Raw genomic sequence first — 22716 nt, forward strand, 5'->3', positions numbered from 1 at the left:
AATGTAATCAATAAACCATGCAAATACTGAATAGGATGAAGGTGGTCAGGATATAATAAATTATAAGTGTTTGCGAAATCTTGTAGTTCTCAAAAAAAAAAAAAAATCGTAACAGGACCTGGCGGGGTAACTCAGTTGGTTAGAGTGTCACCCCAATACACCAAGATTGTGGGTTTGATCCCTGGTCAGGGCACAAACAAGAAGCAACCAATACAAGAATGCATAAATAAATGGAACAACAAATAGATGTGTCTCTCTCTGTAAAAAATTAAAAATTCATAGCAGTACGCTCACTGTTAATTACGCATAATATTAACACAGAAATGTAGACATGTCTCTTTTAGCCTAAGCTCTCAACAGATCATGGTCAGGCATAACCCCAATGCAAATTTAATAATTTAAAAATATATATATATCTTTATTGATTTCAGAGAGGGAAGGAGAGGGAGAGAGAGAGATAGAAACATCAATGATGAGAGAGTCATTGATCAAGCCCACAACCGGGGCATGTGCCCTGACCCGGAATCAAACCCCGTTCGCCTGGATCCTAGGTCAACGCTCAACTGCTGAGCCACGCCTGGCCAGGCAAATTTAATAATTATTAATTCTACCTTTTCTATGGTTCCACAGGAAGAGAATATTATTAATCAACCAATGTTACCAAAAATTTGAACTGCTGACATTGGTAAGCTGCTTCGGCTATATACTTGACAACACAGCTTATGTTTGGCTCATCATTAAAGTTGTATGCTGTTGCTCTGAAGTGTGCCAAAACAAAGGATTCACCATACCATCTCTACGAATGCTGTAATTCTAGAGGTTCATCATTCTCGTAACAACGTTTTTTGTACCAAGTTATCGAGGAGTATTTAAAATGAGATTTGAACGTGTGCAGTTATTTGTAGAAAAATTACCTGGAATACTGAGGTAAATTATATTCACTTGTTCTCCACGGCAGAGAAACACCTACAATTTATATCTCGTAAAAAAAAAAAACAACAACCCCCAACGCCCCCACCCAAACACACACACACTCTCAACTACCATTTTCTCAACTTTCTATTGGGTAGTTTTATCTCCTGATTGTTTCACAAGATTTTATAAGCCAACTTTTCCATCATCCAATCTATCACTGAATCAGTTCCTTATGATGTGCCTGTGTAATTTTTTTCTGAAACAAAATACTTTACAAAATAATAGACTAGGAGGGGGATATTTTCAACATGAACATCGGTGATAAAGGCTGCTCCGGAAAGCTCTGCGAGGCAGCCATATTCCACTCAACGTGAAGCAAGGCCTCTACCGCTGTCAGAGCAGAGAACTACAACTGTAACTTTAATATCCAAACTTCCTGATGACAGCATAACATGACCACGCGAGGCAGGAGAAACCTCCAGTGTCACTCCACTCGCCCTCTTCTCCACCTCCTCCTGTGCACAGTGAACTTTGTTCCGTGTCGTCACGTGTCTTTAGACAGACCTCAGAGAAGAAAGGAGCGACCGGAACAACAAAGATTAACATTACAGGTTACAAGAAAACTTACTCATTAGGTGATCTAAACTGCAGAAGAGAATCACACCGAGCAATCGACAGGAAAAAATAGACAACAGTCCATATGGAACGATTTCCAGGGGCAACAGACTGGAACTCAACTCTTCCTTCAGGACAAAACGGTGGCTCGAGACGGACGGTCCACGTAGGTAAGTGACTGACATCAATTCGCGCATTAAGTATTCACACAGCTGACTTCTGTCTGACTTTAAAGATGAAACGGATGGACCGAAAGTGCCCCTATTCTCCTGCACCACGTGCACACCACCTCAGCGCTGTAGTTTTCAAAAAGCAGCTGGAGGGTCTGAGCTCCTTTAGTGATTTGTGAGGTAAAAATCTTTTCACATTAATACTAAGATATTTCCCTTTTCATTCACTTTCTCACAAGCGTACAGCAGTTTACCAGACGCTATCTGATGCGTGTAAGGCAAGAGACAGGCATAGATAAAAACTCGGCTTTTATTAAACCAAAGTTTAAATGAGATTTGCAAAATGCAAAACAATGCCACTCTTCTAATTTTTTTTGTTTTGAAAACAGTTTTTGTTAAAAATGTTATTTATGCCCTTCTCTGGGTAGCTCCGTTAGTTAGAGAGTCATCCCAGTATGCCAGTTTTGGGTTCAATTCCCAGTGAGGGCACATACACGAATCAATCAATGAATGCATAAATAAGTGGAACAACAAATCCATGTCTCTCTCTCTCTCTCAAATCAAGACATTTTTAATTTAAAAAAAATATATATCTTTATTGATTTCAGAGAGCAGAAAGGAGATGGAGAGAGAGATATAGAAACATCAATGATGAGAGTCATTGATTGGCTACAGCCCGCAACCCGGGCATGTACCCTGACCGGAAATCGAACCCCGAATGCCTGGATCCTAGGTCAAATGCTCAACCGCTGAGCCATGCCCAGCGGGGCAAGACATTTTTAAAACTATTTATGTTCCCAGGTAATGGTTTTATTGTTATTTTTAATAAATGCATTTTCAGCTTAAATTTCTAATATGGTAAATGTCAATAGATATAATCCACAAATACAAAAGCTCTCTGTGGTCCTTAACTTTTACGAGTTTAAAGGAGTCAAAATCCAAAGTTTGAGAACAGCTGTCCCAGAGAAACTCTTACACAAGGAGACATCTAAGAACATTCACTGCAGTGTTTGTCAGCAAAAAATGAGAAACAACCTATATGTTTATCAACTGGGGAACCAGATAAATAAAATGCAATTTGTTCCAAGGATGGCATACTACATTGCAGTTAGAATGAACTCAATCTTATTGTACAGTATTAATGTTTAAGCAAAAAACCACATTACAGAATATGTACCATATACTACCCATGTGTATCAAACACGGAATATTTTATTTTGTTTATGGGCCACAGAGATTGACAATCATTATTTGCCTCTGAAGGGGAGTGGGGGGAGGAAATGAGGGACGGAGATATGTTCTTTTGGATTTAGAGAAGATTGATTAAAGGCTACAAATGCAATCGATGGATTACAATACCCCACTTACAAGCTTTATTCATTCAACAAAGGGAGTGTATAAACATAGCAGAACACAGCTAAGAACTGGCCACAACTGATCACTCATCTTTCTCACTCAGCTGTTCATCATTTACAACACTTAATACTGTTTCTTGCCAAAAAGTGCTGTTAATGGGTATCTGTAATATCCTCCCGTATCTTCCTTTTTACATCAGACACTGACCTGTTTTACCTGTGCTTCCCATCTCCTTCCTTTTAGGCACAACTTTGCCCCCTTTTGTTGCTTTAAACTATGCTTTCCTATACTCCCCCTCCTCCAACAGGCTCAGGCTTCTCCCGTCTGAGGGAGACCCGGCCTGGACACCACGCACTGGGCACAGACCTGGTATGCACACACCACACCACACCACACCACACCCACACACACACACAGCCTAGCACCAGTGCCCAGTACACTGTTTATTGCTCTTCCTTCCCTTCGCCCTTGAAGCAACTTTTCACTTGAATCCCTCACAACTGAACTTCTAAAAAAGACTACATTTGCTACCTCATTTCATCTTCCCCGTCACCATTCAACCTTAAAAACTTCACATCCCATTAGCCTCAAAAACTTTAGACACCTTTTTCTTAAGTCTTAACCTATGACCACTCTCCAATACTACACAAAATATCATCTCCAGGCAACAATTAAGATGGGAGATCTGCATTCAAATCCCAGTAAGCCATTGGTTGAATCATTACTTAACTTCTCTAAAGATCAGTTTCCTCATCCAAAAATGGATGTCTAGATAATATTGTGGAAATATTAAATCAGATATATATATAAAGTCCCTGACATGCTAAAGATGCTTATTAAGTATTAATTCTTTTCCTTCCCGAACTCAGTTTTCTGAATGCGAAGAGTGACTCCTGAATGTCTCTGTCTTTTGGTTGCTTCCAACCAAGGTGGCATATCCCAGATGCCCAACTGAATGCCAAAACTTTCCACATAACTTTCAAACTCACACTTATCCTGCTCAAAAACCAAACACATATCCCCTCCACTAAATATGCTTTTGATGACTGCTTGACCGGGTTAATGGCATCACCACTCTCCAAGCACTTAGAATGTGGGGGCAAAAGGTGCTTACTAAGCCCATCAGATGCCAAGGTCCATGGGTTCCTGTGGCCCACACAGCTCCCTCCTCTCCATTCCCACTACAGACATGCCAAGTTCAGATTCTACACCACGCTTCCCCAAATCTCTGGCCCCCACCATACATTACACACAAATCAAGCAAGCGTCTTGATTATATCACCCCATGACTTACAACCTTCAGTTTATCCAGTCTAAAGACGGAACGCAAACACATCAGACATGAAACTTGTCAGGCCCCAAACTACCGAACCATCCTTACTTTCTAGTAGTCTCCAGAGTCAAAAGTCTGTTCTCTTATCTCAGCACAGTTGTCCCTTACTTGCTGCTTCCTTACACCTTTTTCCCTTCCCCAGTCTTCAGTATTTTATAAAAGCTCCAAAGGAAGCTGTTCTATCACGTATTAGTCATTCCCTGGCCGGTGTGGCTCAGTTGGTTGGAGCATTGTCCTGTACACTGAAAGGTTGTGGGTTTGACCCCTGGTCGGGGCACATATGGAAGGCAACCAATGGATGTTTTTCTGTCTCTCAAATCAATAAGCACATCCTCCTCAGGTGAGGTTTAAAAATAAAGTCATCTGCCTAAGTCTCTTGTGCTCTATTAAACTGGACTCCTAGGGGGCAGAGGTCCTCGGCAGTGCCACTGGCACTCCACAAGTCAGGGCACAGCTTTGCAGCTGAGTGGGCACTCTAAAGTTTGTAAAGTGAAGATAAGATTTGGGAGATCAGAGGTTACAGAGAACTAACCAATAACATTTCATGACCCGGGAGAAATAACTGAGAGGCACTGAACCAAGCAGGCACGAGAAGGGTTTTAAGGTCAGACTAGCTTCTCCAGAAGACAGTGCCCTTCAAAGGAGAACTGGAGTCGACAATACGCTTAATGTAATGCAATTATGTTCATAAAGAAACACTGGGGATGGAAATGAGAGCTGAGGAAAACGAGCAATACTCATATTCTCATTTTGTACATTTAAAAAGGTAAAAACACCATTTCCTGTTTTCAAGGAGTCAATATCATTCCTAATTTTGATTTTTGGAAGTAACTACTCATCACACTTCTTTAGAATTAACGTGAGGTCCTTGACTTTTAACAGTGTGCTTAACAACAATTTCCATAACGCCCAAGTCAGAATTAAATACTTCTGATCTTTTTTTCCTTCTTTTTTTGAGAGACGGAGGAAGGGAGGGGGAGAAACATCGATGCTGTTGCACTGACTTACGCACTCACCGGTTCAATCCCGCATGTGCCCTGACCTGGAATGAACCCCGGACACCAACCGACCGAGCTCCACGGCCCAGGGCGTAAATATACTAAAAACCTCCCTCTTCGTTCACTAAAAGTTACCATTAAAAATACCCAGTAAGCATCGAGCCGGGTCCCTCCTGGGAGCAGGCCTCACCTTTCCTTTCCCCTCTCCCTCCCCCCAGACGTGCATCTCAGCTCCAAGGGGCCCCACGCGCGCTCAGGGGAGCGGCGGGAGGCGGCAGCCGGTCTGGGCCGACCCCCGAACCCGTCTCCAGGCCCCTCTGCTGCTGCTGCCACCCTACAGCATTCCTTGTTTCACGGGTCCCGGCTTTAGTAAGTGTCCTCTCAAAGTTAAAAATCAAAAAAACAGTAAGTTTTTATCCTGGGAAACAAGTGTACTGGTCATCTCCAAGGCGCTGCTGTACGACTGTATAAACTCTCCCTCGTCCGGACGAGCGCTCGCGGAGCACCTGCCGCAGCGCGGGGAGGAAGGGGCCGCCGGGAGGCTCCCTGCCCCGGGGGCGCCCAACCCGAGGGCCCGGCCTCCAGCCCCGGAACCCCGGGCGCGCCCCGGCCCCGCGCCGCGCACCGAGCCCGACGACGCGGGTCGGCCGTGACCGAGGCCAGCGAGGCCGTTTCAGAGAAGCTGGGAACTACCTCGTCGTTTTGAAAACTGCCGCTGCCCAACTTTCCCCGACACTGCCCAGCCCCAGTCGCAGCCACTGCGGCTCCGGTGGGGGAGACGCCCCCGCCGGGGCGGCCTCGGGCGGCCCGCGGGGCTCGCGCCGCCTCCCGCGCGGACGGAAAGTTACCGCGACGCCGGCGCGGCCCGCGGGCCCGCAGGACCTCGCCCGGGCGCGCGTCCGACGCCCGCCGGGACCCCCAGCCCCGCAGCCGGGCTCCGGGGCCCGCGGCCGGGAGACAATGCGCGGCCGGCCTCCGCTCCGCCACCGCGCTCGAGTCGGCGGGCCGGGCGCCCGGATGACGCGACCCGTGGACGGGCCGCGGGCCGGTGCTGGGGTTTTCGCGTGTAGACGCCCCCGGAATCGGGGGGCGGAGGGCGCGGGAGGGGCCGACCGGCTCCCAGCCTCCCGCGGCCCCGCGCTCCCCATTCAACTTCCAGGCGTCACGCTGGGCTCCGGGGCCCGACCAGGGGCCCGCGTCCGCCCCCCGGGCCCGTCTCCCGGGTGCGCGAGGCCGGGGGAGGGCGAGCACCCCGCGCTCCCCGCCCGGGATCAGAGTCCGGCCCCCGCGGCCGCCCCGCCCCCCCCACGCGCGCCCCGTCCTCCCGGCCGACGGCGCCGGCCCCCGACGCCACGCGCGGGGCAGCGGCGGGCGGGCGGGCGGGCGAGGGCCGCGCGGCCGGGACGCGCCGAGGTCGGGCCGTGGGGGAGGGGTGGCCCGCGGCCGTCGCCGCTCCCCCGCCGCAGGCCGCTGCGCGCGGGCCCGGCGCCGGAGCAGGAAGCGTCCCGGCCGCGCAGCCTCGGGCCCGGCGCGGCGGGAGGGCGGGCGAGCGGCGGCGCCCGGCGCGGGCCTCACCTCCTGGTTGAAGGCGTTGACGGCGTCCATGTTCGCGCTGCGGCGGCCCCGGGCCTGCGGTCACATAGACCTCGCGCGGGGCGGAGCGGGCCGCGGCCCGGCGGGCGGAGGCGGAGCGGCGGCGGCGGCGGGGCCGGGCCGAGCAGGAAGCGGGGCGGCGGGCGGGCGGCGGGCCCCTCAGGGCCGCTCGGGGGCTGAGGAGCAGGCGGCGGCGGCGGCGGCGCCGGGCCCCAGCATGTCCGTTCGGCGGCGGCGGCTGCGCCCCGCGTCTCGCTGACACGGCCCCGCGCCCTCACGCTCTGGCCACACGGCCCGGCCGGCAGCGGGCGGCCTCCCTCAGCCTCTCGCCAGCGGGATGGCGGCAGCGGCCAGGATCCACGCCGCGCGGGGCACCCTGGGACGGCTCGGGCCTCCCGGCGCTTCCGGTGCCCCGCCGGCCCCGCCCCCGCGCAGGCCCCGCCCCCGCCCCGCCCCGCGCGCCGCGCAGCGCCGCCGGCACGTGACGCGGGGACGCCGGGCGCTTTCCCGCCCGCGGGGCCGCGGCCCGGAGGGTGCCCCCGGGAGGAGAGCCCGCGGCGTCGCCGGGGAGCGCGGGTCCGGCGCCGGCGGCACCCGCGGGGCGTCCTGAGCAGGCCCCGCACCGGCTGGATCGTGGGGGCGCGGACCCGACCCCGCCCGCGGCGCGCGTCGGGCGGCCCTGCGCGGGGGGGGGGCGCGGAGGGCTCCAGGCCGGGGGCGCCCCGCGCGGGGGAGGCGTGGCCCCGCCGGGCTCGACCCGGCCCCGCCCCGCGCGTTTCTCCCTCGCGTGCTCTCGGGTGGGAAGGCCCGCCCGCCCCGGGGCTGCGGTCTGCGGGCGCGGGGTTCGCGCTCGGGCCGGCGTCTCCCGTCCCAGCCCGGGAGGCTTCTCGGAGGCGGCGGCAGCCGAGCTGCGCCTGGAAGGAGCCCCGGGCTTGGGGCGGCCTCCCGCCGGGCCGGACCGGGCGGTGGCGCCGCTGACCCGCCGGAGGGCCCGCGGGGCCCTGAGGATGGCCGGCGCCCCCCCGCGGCGTCCCTGTGCCGCCCCAGGGCTTGGAGCTTGGTCCCCAAAGGAGCGGGCGCCCCTGAAAGGTGGCGAGCGGGCGGCGTCCTGCCCTTTGCGCTCGGAGGAGAGGGGGGGAGCCCAGCGGGTCCCCAGGAACAGCCCTGGTCCCAGGGGTGCTGGCGGCTGGGGCGCGGCCGCGAGCGGAGGAGGGACGGGCCGGAGGCGCAGGGCCGGGGGTCCCCCAGCGCCGCGGGGTAAGTGGGCGGCGCGTCCCCCGCTCTCTGAAGCCCGTGGTCAGTGCGATAGTGAAAGGCGGGCCTGGCCGGGCGGGCGGGGGTTGGGTTCATGGGTCAGCCCCGGGCGTCCGCCGGGAGGGGAGGCTGGAGGCAGGTGCCCCGGTGCCCAGGTGCCGGCTGACCCTCGTCCCTCGTCCCTGGGCCGCGGCGAGCCGGTGACGCCGGGAGCGAGGTGAGCTGAGGGCTCCCCTCGGGGCCGACAGGTGCCTCCGGGAGGCCGCGGGATTCGCACGGGTGGGGCCGGGAGGGGCCGAGAGCGGGAGCGACGTGGGGTCACCCGCCCACCGCTGGGTGCGGGGGGACCTAGGGACCCGGGCGTGTGAGGGGCGAGGCTGGAGCGGGAGGCAGAGCGGGCCCGGGGGGAGCAGCCGGGCTCCCGGGGGGAGGGAGGCCTCGCCGGCCGGGACGGGACCTCGGGACCTCAGCTGGACGGTGCGCGCGGAGCCCTGGGGTGCTCTGCAGGGGACGGCGGGCGGGTTACAGGACCTCGGGCGGCGTGTGTCGGCACCAGGGAAAGCTGCGGGACCAGGAGGGCAGCGTGTGTGGGCACCAGGGAAAGCTGCGGGACCAGGAGGGCAGCGTGTGTGGGCACCAGGGAAAGCTGCGGGACCAGGAGGGCAGCGTGTGTGGGCACCAGGGAAAGCTGCGGGACCAGGAGGGCAGCGTGTCAGGGCACCAGGGGAAAGCTGCGGGACCAGGAGGGCAGCGTGTCAGGGCACCAGGGGAAAGCTGCGGGACCAGGAGGGCGGCATGCCAGGGCACCAGGGAAAGCTGCGGGACCAGGAGGGCAGCATGCCAGGGCACCAGGGAAAGCTGCGGGACCAGGAGGGCAGCGTGTGTGGGCACCAGGGGAAAGCTGCGGGACCAGGGGAGGGCAGCCTGCCAGGGCACCAGGGGAAAGCTGCGGGACCAGGGGAGGGCAGCCTGCGAGGGCACCAGGGGAAAGCTGCAGGACCAGGGGAGGGCAGCCTGCGAGGGCACCAGGGGAAAGCTGCGGGACCAGGAGGGCAGCGTGTGTGGGCACCAGGGGAAAGCTGCGGGACCAGGGGAGGGCAGCATGCCAGGGCACCAGGGGAAAGCTGCGGGACCAGGAGGGCAGCGTGTGTGGGCACCAGGGGAAAGCTGCAGGACCAGGGGAGGGCAGCCTGTGAGGGCACCAGGGGAAAGCTGCGGGACCAGGGGAGGGCAGCCTGCGAGGGCACCAGGGGAAAGCTGCGGGACCAGGGGAGGGTAGCCTGCGAGGGCACCAGGGGAAAGCTGCGGGACCAGGAGGGCAGCGTGTGTGGGCACCAGGGGAAAGCTGCGGGACCAGGAGGGCAGCGTGTGTGGGCACCAGGGGAAAGCTGCAGGACCAGGGGAGGGCAGCCTGTGAGGGCACCAGGGGAAAGCTGCGGGACCAGGAGGGCAGCGTGTGTGGGCACCAGGGAAAGCTGCGGGACCAGGGGAGGGCAGCATGCCAGGGCACCAGGGAAAGCTGCGGGACCAGGAGGGCAGCGTGTCAGGGCACCAGGGGAAAGCTGCGGGACCAGGAGGGCGGCGTGTGTGGGCACCAGGGGAAAGCTGCGGGACCAGGAGGGCAGCATGCCAGGGCACCAGGGAAAGCTGCGGGACCAGGAGGGCAGCGTGTCAGGGCACCAGGGGAAAGCTGCGGGACCAGGGGAGGTGGCTCCTTGCTTTTAAGACAGACAAACGCACTCTCCTTAATCATCAAAGGAACAAACCAAGTAGGTCCCGAGTATTCTCCCCCCTCCCGTCACCTTTCTATCAGCAAAACAACATTTATAGGTAAAAATTCAAGAGAAAGTAGGTTCCCTCTTGTGCTTTATCCTGTATACTTCCGGGGCAAGTGTGAACTGGTTACACCGGACAAGACTCCTCTTGACCCTGGTCTGCTCTCCTCTGACCACCAGCATCCCCAGTGCACCTGACACCTCTGAGATCCTCTGCCTGAAGTTTCTCCTGGGGCACAACTGGATCTCCAGCTGCCCACAGGAAGGTTCCACCTGGGTGTCCCCTCTGTCCCCAGAGGACCCACCCTGATTCCTTCAGTGTCAGCCTCTGCCTTCCTGCCGCTGTGCTGCTGGTGCCGAACAGCGGAGCAGACTGAGGAGAACAGGAACTGCATGGAGCTCCAGGCGGCTGAGGGGATGGGACTTTAGGGAATTTTCGTTGTCTTTTCAGCATTTTCTGGACTCCCCAAAGAAGGCACGTGTTACTTTTGTAATCAGAAGGAGTGAGCGCCTGAGAAAGAAGAGAAAAATCACACAGAGGAGCGAGCAGCAAACCCAAAATGCTTTGGATGGATGATCACCTTGGCTCTGACGGTGCGTGTGGCCCGTTAGAACATACCCTTCTTGTATATGTACCATCAGTACACGTATGTGTATAAAATCCTCACGAAGTTACATATATGGAGACTTATATACATAAGTCCTGCCACCTGCAAGTCGGAGAACAGAGAAAGCTGGTGGCCAGCCCTGGCCGGTGTGGCTCCGTGGTTCGTGTCGGCCGGCGCACCCAAGGGTTGCAGGTTCGACCCCTGGCCCCAGGTGGGGTGTGTGAGGGAAGCAGCAAACTGATCCCTCCCTCCCTCCCTCCCTCCCTCCCTCCCTCCCTCCCTCCCTCCCTCCCTCCCTCCCTCCCTCCCTCCCTCCCTCTTTCCCTAAAAATCATCCTCAGTTGAGGATTAACAAAAAAATAGAGAGAAAGCAAGCTGGTGGCCAGTCCCAGGCAGAAGGCCTGAAAACCGGGGGAGCCGATGGTGGAGACCCCAGTCCGAGGGCAGGAGAAGGTGACACGAGATGTCCCAGCACAACCAGTGAGGCAGGAAAAAGGGAGCTAATTCCTCCTTCCCCCACCTCCTGTTCTGCTCAGGCCCTCAGACGGGAGCCCGCCCGCCTTGGAGAGGGCCCTGTATTTCATGGAGCCCGCAGTTCAAACGCCGGCCTCACCCAGAGGCACCCTCACAGACACTGCAGAATAAGGTTTAACCTGGGCCGCCTGCGGCCCGGTCAAGCTGGCCTGTAAAATTAATCAGTGCAAGTAGCTAATAAAGGAAGTAGGCCGTTTCCTGTCTTACTTAAGAATAGGGGTCGAAGCCACAGCCGATGTGGCTCAGTTGGTCGGCGTCAACCCTTGCACTGAAAGGTTGTGGCTTCGGTTGCCGGGCAAGGGCACACGCCCGGGTTTCAGGTTCCATCCCCAGTAGGGGGTGCGCAGGAGGCAGCCAATCGATGTCCCGCTCTCACATGGATGTTTCTCTCGCTCCCTTTCCCTTCCTCTCTAAAAATAAACTATTCTTAAAGAAAAAAAAAGGGATCTAAGATTCTTTTTCCAAAATTGCAAGTATTAAAATCAAGCCTTGACTGAAGTGACAGGTGACCTTCCAAGACTGAACCTCCCAATCCACAGTGTAACATCTGTTCATTCACAAAATAAATATGGGCACCTGCTAGGGACCGTCGCCGAGCGGGGTATTTAGGAATCAAGGTAAGCAAAGCCAGGTAGCTCCTTCCTCGCGCCACTTCAGAGGCCAACACCCACCCTGACGTCGAGCAGTTTTTCATCACATGTTGGCCATTGGTACATGATCATGTCTTATTTGTAGAAAGACTTATTTTTTTCTAGTCGCTATTTATGCCTTTTATGTACTTTTCTTACCTGCGTTGACCCGAGTGCTCCAGCACAGCACTGAGTGGAAGTAGTGAGAGTGGAGACCCATGTCTTGCGTGTGACCTGGGGACAAGCATTCTCCCACCACTGCTCAGGCTGCTGGCTGCAGGCGCCCTGTAGGAGGCTCTTCCGCGGCCTTCTTGAGGGTGGTGGTTCTTTTTTTTTTTACTTCTTTTAAATCATGGATGGATGTTGGATTTTGTCAGATGCAGTCTCCATGTCTGTCGAGTAGCTCATCTGGTTTTTCTACTTTTTTCTGTTAATATGATGAATTACATTGATGTCTGTTGGTTTTTGAATATTAAACCAACCTGGCACCCTGGCCAGTTTGGCTCAGTGGTTAGAGCGTCAGCCGGCAGAATGAAGGGTCCCGGGTTTGATTCCAGCCAAGGGCGCACACCTTGGTCACAGGCTCCAGCCCCGGCCCTGGTCCTGGCACGTGCGGGAGGCAACCAACGGATGCGTTTGTCTCACGTCCATGTTCCTCTCTCTCTCTCTTCCTTCCATTCTCTCTGAAAAAGCAATGGAAAAAATATCCTCGGGTGGGGATTAAAAAAGAAACACCCAAGAACAACAAAAAAAGCCCCAACCTGGCAATCCTGAGTTGGCCCCGCTGGCCCCGGGGTGTTATCCTTTTTATACATTGCTGGATTCGGTTTGCAAAGGTTTCCTCAAGAATATCCCCCCTCGTCTGTGAGTGATACTCGTCCCCAGTTTCCTCTCCTTGCCTTGGTTTGGGTGTCTGAGTAACTGTCCCTGTTGAACGAGTTGTGAAATGCTTCTCCATTTTTCTGAAGGCATTCGCGTAGAAATGATATTATTTCTCCCTTAAGCTCTTGTTGGAATTCACCAGGGAAGCCCTAGCCGGGTAGCTCAGTTGATTACGGCGTCGCCCCGATACACCAAGGCTGCGGGTTCGACCCCCAGTCGGGGCACATACAGGAATCAACCAGTGAGGGGAGCAACAGATCAGCGCTTCTCTCTCTCCCTGTGTCCCGAATTCACCCGTGAAGCCGTCTGGGCCTAACGTTTTCTTCATGGGAAGGTTTTAACAATGAAAATTTAAAAATTTATATAGGACTCTTCCGGTATTTTATTTCTTGAGTCAGTTTAAAAAAAAACCACACACCAAGAAACAAAATTTGTTCTCTTGAAGTTCTGGTGGTCAGACGCCTGAAATCAAGGGGTCAGCAGGGCTGCGTGACTCCTGGAGCCTTCAGGGGGAGCCTGTCTGCTGCCTTCCCGCTTGTGGGGGCCCCGGCACCCCCTGGCTCCGGCCCATCCCCCGCCACCCCAGCCTCCTGCTTTCCCAGGCGGTACATCTTCCCACTGGGTCAGCTTCACTTTGAGAAAGCTGTCTATTTAACGATTAATGATTTATTGACGAAGTTTTTCAAAATACTCTGTTATTATTCTTTTAATGTCCGTGCTGATACCTCCTCTTTTGTTCCCGATCTGGGTAATTTGTCTGTTCTTCTTGCAACTTTCTTGTGCTACAGGATCGTTAGAGGTTCACCTATTTTGTTGATCTTTCCAAAGAAACAGCTTTTAGTTTGGTTGATTAACTGTGTACGTTCTGATTCATTAATTTTCACTCTAACCTTTATTATTTCCTTTCTTCTGCTGGCTTTGTATTTAATTTGCTCTAGTTTTTTAAAGTGGACAGACACTTAAGTCATTGATTCAAGACTTGTGTGTGTAATATAAGCATTTAAAACTTTAAATTTCCCCCTTAAAATTTTGACATGCTGTGTTTCCATTTCCATTTAGTTCAAGATATTTCATAATTTCCCTTGTGATTCCTTCTTTTATCCGTGAGTTATTTAGAAATGTATTATTAAATTTCAAACATTCGGAAATGCCTCAGATATCTTTCTGTTGACTCACGATTTAATTTCACTGTGGTCAGAGATTGTACTTTGTATGCTTTCGGTTATTTTAAATGTATTGAGGCTTGGTCTACGGCTCCGCCTGTCCTGGACCCGGGTGACTGCCCCATATGCACTTGAAAGTAACGTTTGTTTACTGGGCTGTTGCTGGGATGTCCCGTTACCCTGGTCAGGTCGGCTTGGTTGATGGCATAAGCCTCCCTCTCTCCTCCTTCCCGGTGGACTCAACCTGTTGCTCAGGAAACGCGACACCTTGTGCTGTGATTGTGGATTTGTCTGTGTCTCCTTTCAGTTCTGCCGGTAGTTGTTTCTTGCCGCCTCTTTTTCTTTTTCTTCTTTTTAAAAGATTTTTTTATTGCTTTTTAGAGAGGATGGGAAAGAGACGAGGGCTTCTGATGCAAGAAATGCATATAGGAGCAGAGAGAAGTTTGGAGCAATGAATTATGACACAGGTGCTTGTTTAAATGACATTTTTTACACAGTTGACCCTTGAACAACGCAGGGGTTGGGGTGCTGACCCTCGTGCGGCTGAAAAATCCATGTATAACTTTTGAATCTCCAAACACTTAAATACTAATGGCCTTCTGCCCAGAAGCCATACCGGTCACATTAACAGTCGATTAACACATATTCTGTTTGTTATATGTATTACGTACGTATTCTTATCGCACAGTGAGCTGGAGAAAGAACGTTCTTAAGAATATCATAAGGAAGAGAAAATATCTTTACATTATTTATTGAAAAGAAATCTGTGTGTAAGTGGACCCCCGCAGTTCAAACTCGCATCGTTGGGGGTCACCTGGAGTCCCTATCTAGGCTCCTAACTGGGCAGTCGTGACTTTTTCCTGGTTTTCTTTCCTGGTTCTTCTGGGCGAGACTCACTGTACACTCCTGCAGACCAAGGAACTAAGCCGAGGAGAACACAGCCTCCTTTCCGGGTGTCAAGTCTAATTTTAGGAAGCAGCAAAACAGAGACTTAATAAAAACGGATATTCTTGAACCAATCGTGTGCGTGTGTGGAACATTTCCTTTCTCCTGGCTTCGTGTAATATCAAAAACACTGAGTGAGCAGATTGATGCTTTTTTCTCTTAGGGATACTCTTTTTCTCTCTGAAACACACAAGCGGCAGGATGGCTTCTGCTCTCACACCCAGAGCCAAGGTATTGGCTCGGACACACCAGGCTGCAGTGATCATGAGCAAGGACTGCGGAGCCAGGCTGCCCGGGCCCAAACCCCGGCACCACCCCTCCCTCAGTCTGCCAACTGGACTGCCCCTCAGCTCTGATATTGGCACACTGGGGTCATATTAACAGTGCCGGCCTCGTGAGGGTTTCGATGTGGATTAAGTGAGTTGCCGTGGGCGCTTGGAAGCGTCCCGGCCACCGCAGGCACGGCCGAGTGTCGGCTCTGCCACGGCCCCAGGAGCATCGTCTGCCCTGCTCCCTTGCGTCTGTCTTACCTCCCTTCTGCCTTGTTCACTGCGTCCCGGCCAACCTCACCCCAGGGAGCTCCTGGGGCTCTGACTTAACCTGTTCAGAGGGACCGTGGCCTGGCCAGTATCAGTCACTGGCAGCAATGAGGTGTAGTGACTGTTGTTTTTCAAATACATCTTTATTGATTTCAGAGAGAGGGAGAGAGAGAGAAACATCGATGATGGGAGAGTCATTGATCGGCTGCCTCCTGCACGCCCCCGACTGGGGATCAGCCCACAACCCGGGCACGTGCCCTGACCGGGAATCCAACTGAAATCTCCTGGATCCTAGGTCGACGCTCAACTGCTGAGCCACGCCGGCCGGGCTCTTCCATTTCTTTTATGTCTAAGTTTCTATTCAGTGTTCTTCCTTTTCCTTGAATGAATCTTTATGATAAATATGTCCCTAGGCAATCAGTCACTTCATTTAGTAATTTTCAAGTGCTTGCCATGAAGTTAAATCTTCTTACAGTTTCTGACTCGTGAGTTTGTCTTTTTCTTTCTTTTGACAAGTGCACCGCAGATCTGACTTTCCGTTGGTTCTTCCAAAGAACCAGTTTAATTCATCAATTCCATTCACTTTTTGTTTTCAATTTTTTGTTAATTTCTACTTTTATCTTCCTTAATTCTTCCATTCAGCTTTCTTCGGATTTATTTTTTTCTCCCTGATCTCCGCCCCCGCCCCCCACGCCCCACCCCAGAGCTGCCACGTGGCCGCTGCTGTTTTACGGAGGAGACGGCTGAGGCTGGCTGTGGTCCATAGCTAAGCCTGGACTCAAATCCATGTCTTCCCAACTTCAGGTGTGGGTTTCCTTATATTTTAACTTACACTAAAAAGAACTCAGCGGCCAGGGGTTGCGAATCAAATCAGCTGCATGGTTTTAAGACGCCGTTTGATTCCTCTGAGCCCGTCATCCTCTGTAGAGTGGGGAGGCTGGTGACCGAGGTTTTCGGGTCCTCCCAGGATTGCGGGGAAGGCCCGTGAGGAGAGGGCTACGGCCGCAGTGAGGGCAAACCGCCGACCTCTGCAAACCCCAGCCACGCGGGCTCGCTGGTGAAGGCTGCACCCGACTCTGCGCGTTCTGCGTCTGAGCAGGACTTTTCCCAGTAGCCTCTCACTTACTAGACTAAAAATAATCCTCTCAGTCACACCAGAGAGCAGTTTCCTTTTTCTATTTTAAGTGTCCAACTTTCTCTCCAGCGTTGTCTGTAGGTGGGCAAACGTTAGCCAAGTTTCTGTTCCGAAAATCAGTTTCTTAATTTGCATCAGGGGACGCGTCCCATGAGCGTGGTTCACCGTGGCCCAGGCCTCCACGGGCTTTACTGAGAGCGCGGGGCAGTGCAGGCCCCCTGGGTGGGCAGGAGCGGGACGGAGCGGAGTCCTGGCCCTGCGGCCACAGTGACCTCGGCCGGGCCGTCTCACCCCTCTGCCTCTCCAGCTCCCCGCTGCACAGTGCTGGGCGGGGCTCCTTCCCTAAGAGCCCCCCGCCCTTGTGCAGCTTAAAAATAATTGCCCAGAGCCTTCACCTGCTGAGAATGTCTGCACCGGAGCCGCAAGACCTGCTGTGCAATCTATATTTAGTTGCGTTTGGATAATTCTCCCTCTCTCTCCGCTTCGGTGCCTCCCGCCTCTAATTATTTATTACACCTGCCCCCCTTTTGCTCTCCTGAGGTGGGTGAGCCGCCAGCCGGCCTTTTGCTGTGCGCCCAGGGCGGGAAACCGACAGGCGGGAGACAGAGCCCTGGGAAGCACGTCTTGGAGCTGGCAGCTTCGGGGGCACAAAGGTTGAGTCAGCGGGTGATAAAAACGGAGCAGACGGCTGGAAAGGGGAAGAAGAATTGTGTCTAGGAAGGGCACTGACAGGTAGGCTAGTGAAAGGGGGTGCTGCGCCCCAATTCCAAGGTGTGGAGGCTCCCCCCCACCAATTAGCCATTCTCAGACACCAGCAGGGCGTCCAAAATTCAGCTCGATTCTGACGGTTTACCAGGAGATGGAACCACATTCCACAGGTAAAGGGCTCGGTCCCACCAGACCGCCCTCCACTCAGATGCCAGTCGGAAGCCCAGGGTGTCACCCGTGATTTCCACCCACTGGCTACAGATCAGAGGATCTAAGGACCTCCTCCTTGGGTTCGACTAATTTGCCAGAATGGCTCACAGAGCTCAAGAAAATCTGTTTACTCCCTGGATTTCCGATTTGCCACGAAGGAAATGAAAGGACGTGTGTCAGTCAACAGCCAGGTGAGGAGATACAAAGGGCAAGGACCTGAGCAAAGGGGCCCCTGTCCTCGCCCTCGGGGCATGGTGCCGGGAGAGCACCCCCCCGAAAAAGGGCCAGTGGACCGCTGGGTGTTTAGGAGGCTTCTTCGAAGTCACTGTTGACTAAGTCATTGGCCTCTGGTGACTAAATTCAATCTCCTCCCCGCCCCCTCCACAGAGGGGTCCGAAAGCGCCAAACCTCTAATCACAAGGTTGGTTTTCCTGGCAACCAGTCCCCACCTTTTTAAAAAATATATATATCTTTATTGATTTCAGAGAGAGGAGGGGTGGGGGAGAGAGAGAAACATCAATGATGAGAGTCATTGATCGGCTGCCTCCTGCACGCCCCCGATTGGGGATCAAGCCAGCAACCTGGGCATGTGCCCTGACCCAGAATCAAACTGCGATCTCCTGGGCCCGCAGTTCCCACCCTTGAGTGGGGTCCAAAACGAACTCCATTGACATAGCAAAAGACCCCACGATCAATATAGATGCTTAGGAAATTCCTTGGGTTTGGGGAGTTGGGAGCCAGGAACCACGGATGGAGACCAAATATCTTATAATTCACAACACCGCCTCTAGTTTCAGAGATTGCTGGCTCTGGGACTCAATCGAAGGCCCAGCTGACCTGGGTGTGGCCAGACTAGCACTCCATTGTATTTCATTTTATTTTTAAAATTATTTTTATTGATGTGCCCTGACGGGGACTTGAACTGGCAGCCCATCAGTACATGGGACAGTGCTCAACCAACTGAGCCACACAGCCCAGGGCGGACCAGCACTACATGTCAAAAGGAAAGTCAGCCCTAGCCAGTGTGGCTCAGTGGTTAAAGCATCGGCCTGTGGACTGAAGGGTCTGGGGTTCAATTCCCGTCAAGGGGCACGTACCTCAGTTTTAGGTTCGGTCCCCGGCCCCAGTTGGGGCGTGTTTGGGAGGCAACCAATTGATGTCTCTCTCACATCCATGTTTCTCTCTCTCTCTGTCCCCCCTCCACTCTCCCTGAAAAAGCAATGGGAAAAATATCCTTGGTTGATGATTAAAAAAAAAAGAAAAATCAGATCGTGTTGTTTCCCGGCTTAAAACTCTCCCAGGGTTGCGGCCTCACTGAAACACGGGAGCGCCTGGGAGTCCTCCCCGTGGGCGACAGAGGTTCCGTGGTCTGGGCTTTGCCTGCTGCTCATTTCCCTCCACTCTTTTCCCTGCTCCCCGTGGGCCAGCGACTCTGGTTTCTTACGGTTCCTTCCCAGGGCCCTGCCTCGGGGCCTTCGCACTTGCTGCGCCCTCTGCCTGGAACAGCCTCTCATCCAAGCCTGCGGTCACGTCAGCTTCTCAGAGGCCTCCCCTGACCACCCAAACCGAAGGAGACAGCCCACTTCAGGCTGTTTTTCTTGTGGCACTTACCACTGCCTGACCCTGTGTCCTAAATGGGGCGGTTTGATGTCTGTGTCCTCTGGCCCGCAAGGACTAAGGGCTGAGGGCACTAGTTCTGCGGAGTCCACAGCACAGCGCTTAGTGCCCGGCGCGTCCGTAGGCTGACCGGCTGCCAGTGAACGAAGAGATGGGCGGGGGGTGAAGAGAGGCCGGGCTTAGCGGAACTTGAAGCTTTGGACCTGCTGCTGGTCCCTCGGGCGTCCCTCCTGCCATCTGGGTCCTTGGCTCCTCACGTCCAGCGTTTCTAAGTTCTACTCTGTCCTCTGGCGTTTGCTTACCCACAGTCTCGGCAAGAAGTGTCTCCGCCAAGGATGCAGAGAAACAGCGGGAGGGAGGGAACAGGTTCATCTCCCTTCGCGGGGCGGGGTGGGGGTAGAGGGTCCGGAGGGGGAGGGAAGGAGCTCCTCGTGGGCTGGTCCAGAGCCCTGTCAACCAGAGGAAGGCGGTTGGGGTTGGCTCCTTCCTGTCCCTCCTCCTACCGTCTTTTCTCACCTCAGGATGGACACCAGGTAACCACAACACATTTACTTGCCCCCCCTTTAAATACAAGAATTAAGACATTGCGAATAGGATGGAAGTTCTGTTGGTTCTTCCCCAGCCCCTGCACCCTCTCCTTCTGCTATAAATTTGGTGAGTGTCCTTCTGGCCCATTAGAAATGTACGTTATATACCTGAGGAAAGAGTGAAGACCAGGAGTATGTAAAATGGAGTCACTTTAACCAAGCTGCTCACATTATTGGCATTATGAAGGTTGAAGCCTGAGGAAAGACTCCGTTCTTGCTCTAAGTAGCTTAGAGACATGGATTCTTTTGAACTTTCCACTCCTGAGTCAATGCCTGGATATGGGTCTGCACCTCCAGGTAGATCTCTCCTTACCCTCTGAAGGACTCAGGTATTCAGAGCACCTGGCTACCCACCTGCCATCCATTGTCCAGACCACCGGATGCCACCAGACCTCCTGGGGCCCATCATCCTGATCGCCTGACACCTGACTGGTGACCGTCCTGGACCATCCTAGGGCTGGGGGTGCAGGACTGGCAATTCTCACGAAAGTGCTTTTTGCTATAAGAGATTTTAACTTTTCTTTCCTCTTTGAACACTTCTGGGGTTTTGCCTGGTTGTGTTTCCAGTGTGCAAACTCTAAGAGCCTTGAATAAATCTGTCATTTATTTTTACCAAAGCCTGCAGACTCTGAGTTCGTTTGACTTCTCTTTAAGTATATATATATATGTTCTCTTTAAATATGTTTTCCATAAATAAAATAGAACATCATTTTATATGTTTATGAAACAAATCTACACTATTCATTTTAAAGCTTACTCTTTTCACTCCATACTATATTTTTGAGCCCCAAACAGACACACACACAGATCCAGTTAATGTCTTTTGATGGTTGCATCGAATTCTATCCTATGGATGTATCACATTTTATTTATCTGTTTCTTTACTGAGATCTCGATATTTAGATTGTTCCTGGGTGTTGTTGACACACAAGTGTTATCAGTGAAAGTGGGGTGTCCACCGGTGGAAGTGGGGTATCCCTTTCCCCACTGAAGGCTGGGGGTCAAGTCCTTATGATATCTTAAGAAAGAATTTTCTGAGACTCGCACCGGGGGATGAGTGATTTCTATTTGCCTGGACTTACACCCCTGGGTTTGTAAAGTCCCATTTCCCTTAATCCAGCCCAGGAAGAGGTGCAGCTGGGATTCAGCAGAGCTAGAAGCAAAGCCCGTGTCCTGAGTCTCTGTTCCATGGTGGAGCTGGGTCCCGCGTAGCGTCGGGCTCCTTGCAGCCCATTAGTCCATGTGTGCGGGGTCCGCCTGGCCGTGGGCCACATGGGCCACACGGGGGAAAGCAGGAGTGTGAGAGTCCCGCAGGCCAGGAGTCAAGCTTGAGCAAAGGCAAGAGAGAGGGAACTCCTTTGTTTAGGAGTTTAAGTATCTCAAATCTTCCCGCTCTTGCAGTGGCCAATGACCTGTTCCCAGGTGTGACTCACAGACAGGCACCTTCCCTCGTTACCCAGACTTTACTGGGCATGCGTCTAATACTTGGCTTTCTCTCGGCTCCTTTCCATTTATTCATAACTGGTTAAGTATTATGGCATCACAGGCGTGGCCGCGGGGACCTCCAGTGAGCAGTCCTGCCGTCGAATCCCTGGAGCTCACTTTGCTCTGCATTTGTTCCCAAGCAAGAGGCTCATGCTGCTCCCAAAGACGACCCCCGTTCCTCCGTGTCGGGGCGCCTGCCGCCTCGGCCCCCGTGCGTGGGTCCCCGGTGCTAACACTGCGTTTCACAGAGGAGGCGACGCGGGGATCCCCTTACTCGCCTACTCCTGGGGGCAACCCTTCTTCCGAGGCAGCTGACCTGCCACAGGACCGACCGCAGGCAGCTGGAGGGATGAGTTCTGCTTTCACCAGAAGGAAGACCCAATGGCTGATGGAGATATCTATGGCCACGGCCTTCGTGCGGCGTCTGGCCAGGCCTGCCCAGGGAGGGTGGCCTCTCGGGACACCCGCCTGCCTCCCAGCTGTTGTCCTGTTCAGTCTCACAGGAGGCCAAGGAAACCAAAGGCTCTGGGAAAGCGCTGCGCCTACAAAGCTAAGCAGTTTAAACTGTAGTGAGATTCAGCTGCGTCTGGGAAGCACCACTTGGGCGAATCAGGTTCCATCCCAGCCCCTTACTCCTGTTGGAATAAACTGCTCTTTGCTTAAGAGCAACACTGAACATTTACACCTGGCTTAATAGGTGCCGAGGGCCCTTTGTCACTAATTAGTTGCTAAACCACATAACAATTCCAGGGGCAGGTAATGAAGCTGGGTTTAGAGAGGAGGTGGAGATTTGAAGATGCTACATGCCTCGCCTGGGGTCAGGTTCTTTTAACAGAGCCAGACAGGGAAATAGAACTCTGTTTATTCAAATGTGCCTTTAGTGGAGGGGTAGGGAACCTTTTTTTCTGCCAAGGGCCATTTGGATATTTATAACATCTTTTGAGGGCCACACAAAATTATCAATTTAAAAATTAGCTATGAGCCCAGCCAGCATGGCTCAGCGGTTGAGCATTGACCAGGAAACCGAGGTTTGATTCCCGGTCAGGGCACATGCCTGGGTTGTGGGCTCGATCCCCAGTGGGAGGCATGCAGGAGGCAGCTGACCCATGACTCTCTCATCATTGATGTTTCTCTCTCTCTCTCTGAAATCAATAAAGACTTTAAAAAAAAAAAAAAAATGAAGGAAACTAACAAAAAAAACAAAACCAAAAAAATTAGCTATGAAAAAAGCTCCTAGATTCATTGAATTTCGAGTCCCACTTGCAGTTGCCTTGGCAGGGCCCGACCAATGTCTGGTGGGCCGGACATTACCCACCCCTGCCCTAGGGGGTGGGTGCTCTCAGCTGATACTGAAATATCATCAGTCTAAGGTCAGAATGGGTCCGAGGACCAGGGGCAGCTGCGAGCCTGGGGTATAGCCAGCCAGCCCGGGAGTGGAAGATGACTGTGTACAGGTAGGCCTGGGGAGTACAAACGATTTGCAGTTGATAAAAATGGACTTACTTTTCAACGCTTTGGTGTAATAGTCGATGCAGCCAACGCCTTTCCCCATTACTTCCCCTGCTTCATTCTCTCTCCTCTTTCCCTTTTCTGCTGCCCAGTGGAGGCCCTTGTGACTTCTGTGGATGGTTGTAGGAGCCGCCTAGATGACCATTCTTCATCCTG

The 22716-nt window shown here is 53.6% G+C and overlaps 1 protein-coding gene across 4 annotated transcripts in view; it reads right to left on the minus strand.

The window, feature by feature from the left end:
• Nucleotides 1-7084, minus strand: part of SCAF4 (SR-related CTD associated factor 4) — a 55517-nt gene extending 48433 nt beyond the window's left edge. For all 4 annotated transcript variants that reach the window (XM_081138914.1, XM_081138913.1, XM_081138912.1 and 1 more), the window contains exon 1: nucleotides 6963-7084. In XM_081138914.1, coding sequence (XP_080995040.1) covers nucleotides 6963-6992 — 30 coding nt within the window. In that variant the 5' untranslated portion in view covers nucleotides 6993-7084. The remainder of the gene's footprint in view (nucleotides 1-6962) is intronic.
• Nucleotides 7085-22716: the final 15632 nt, after the last annotated feature.

This window comes from Miniopterus schreibersii (genome assembly GCF_964146895.1).
Source record: "Miniopterus schreibersii genome assembly, chromosome: 5".
In the NCBI taxonomy this organism is placed as follows: domain Eukaryota; kingdom Metazoa; phylum Chordata; class Mammalia; order Chiroptera; family Miniopteridae; genus Miniopterus; species Miniopterus schreibersii.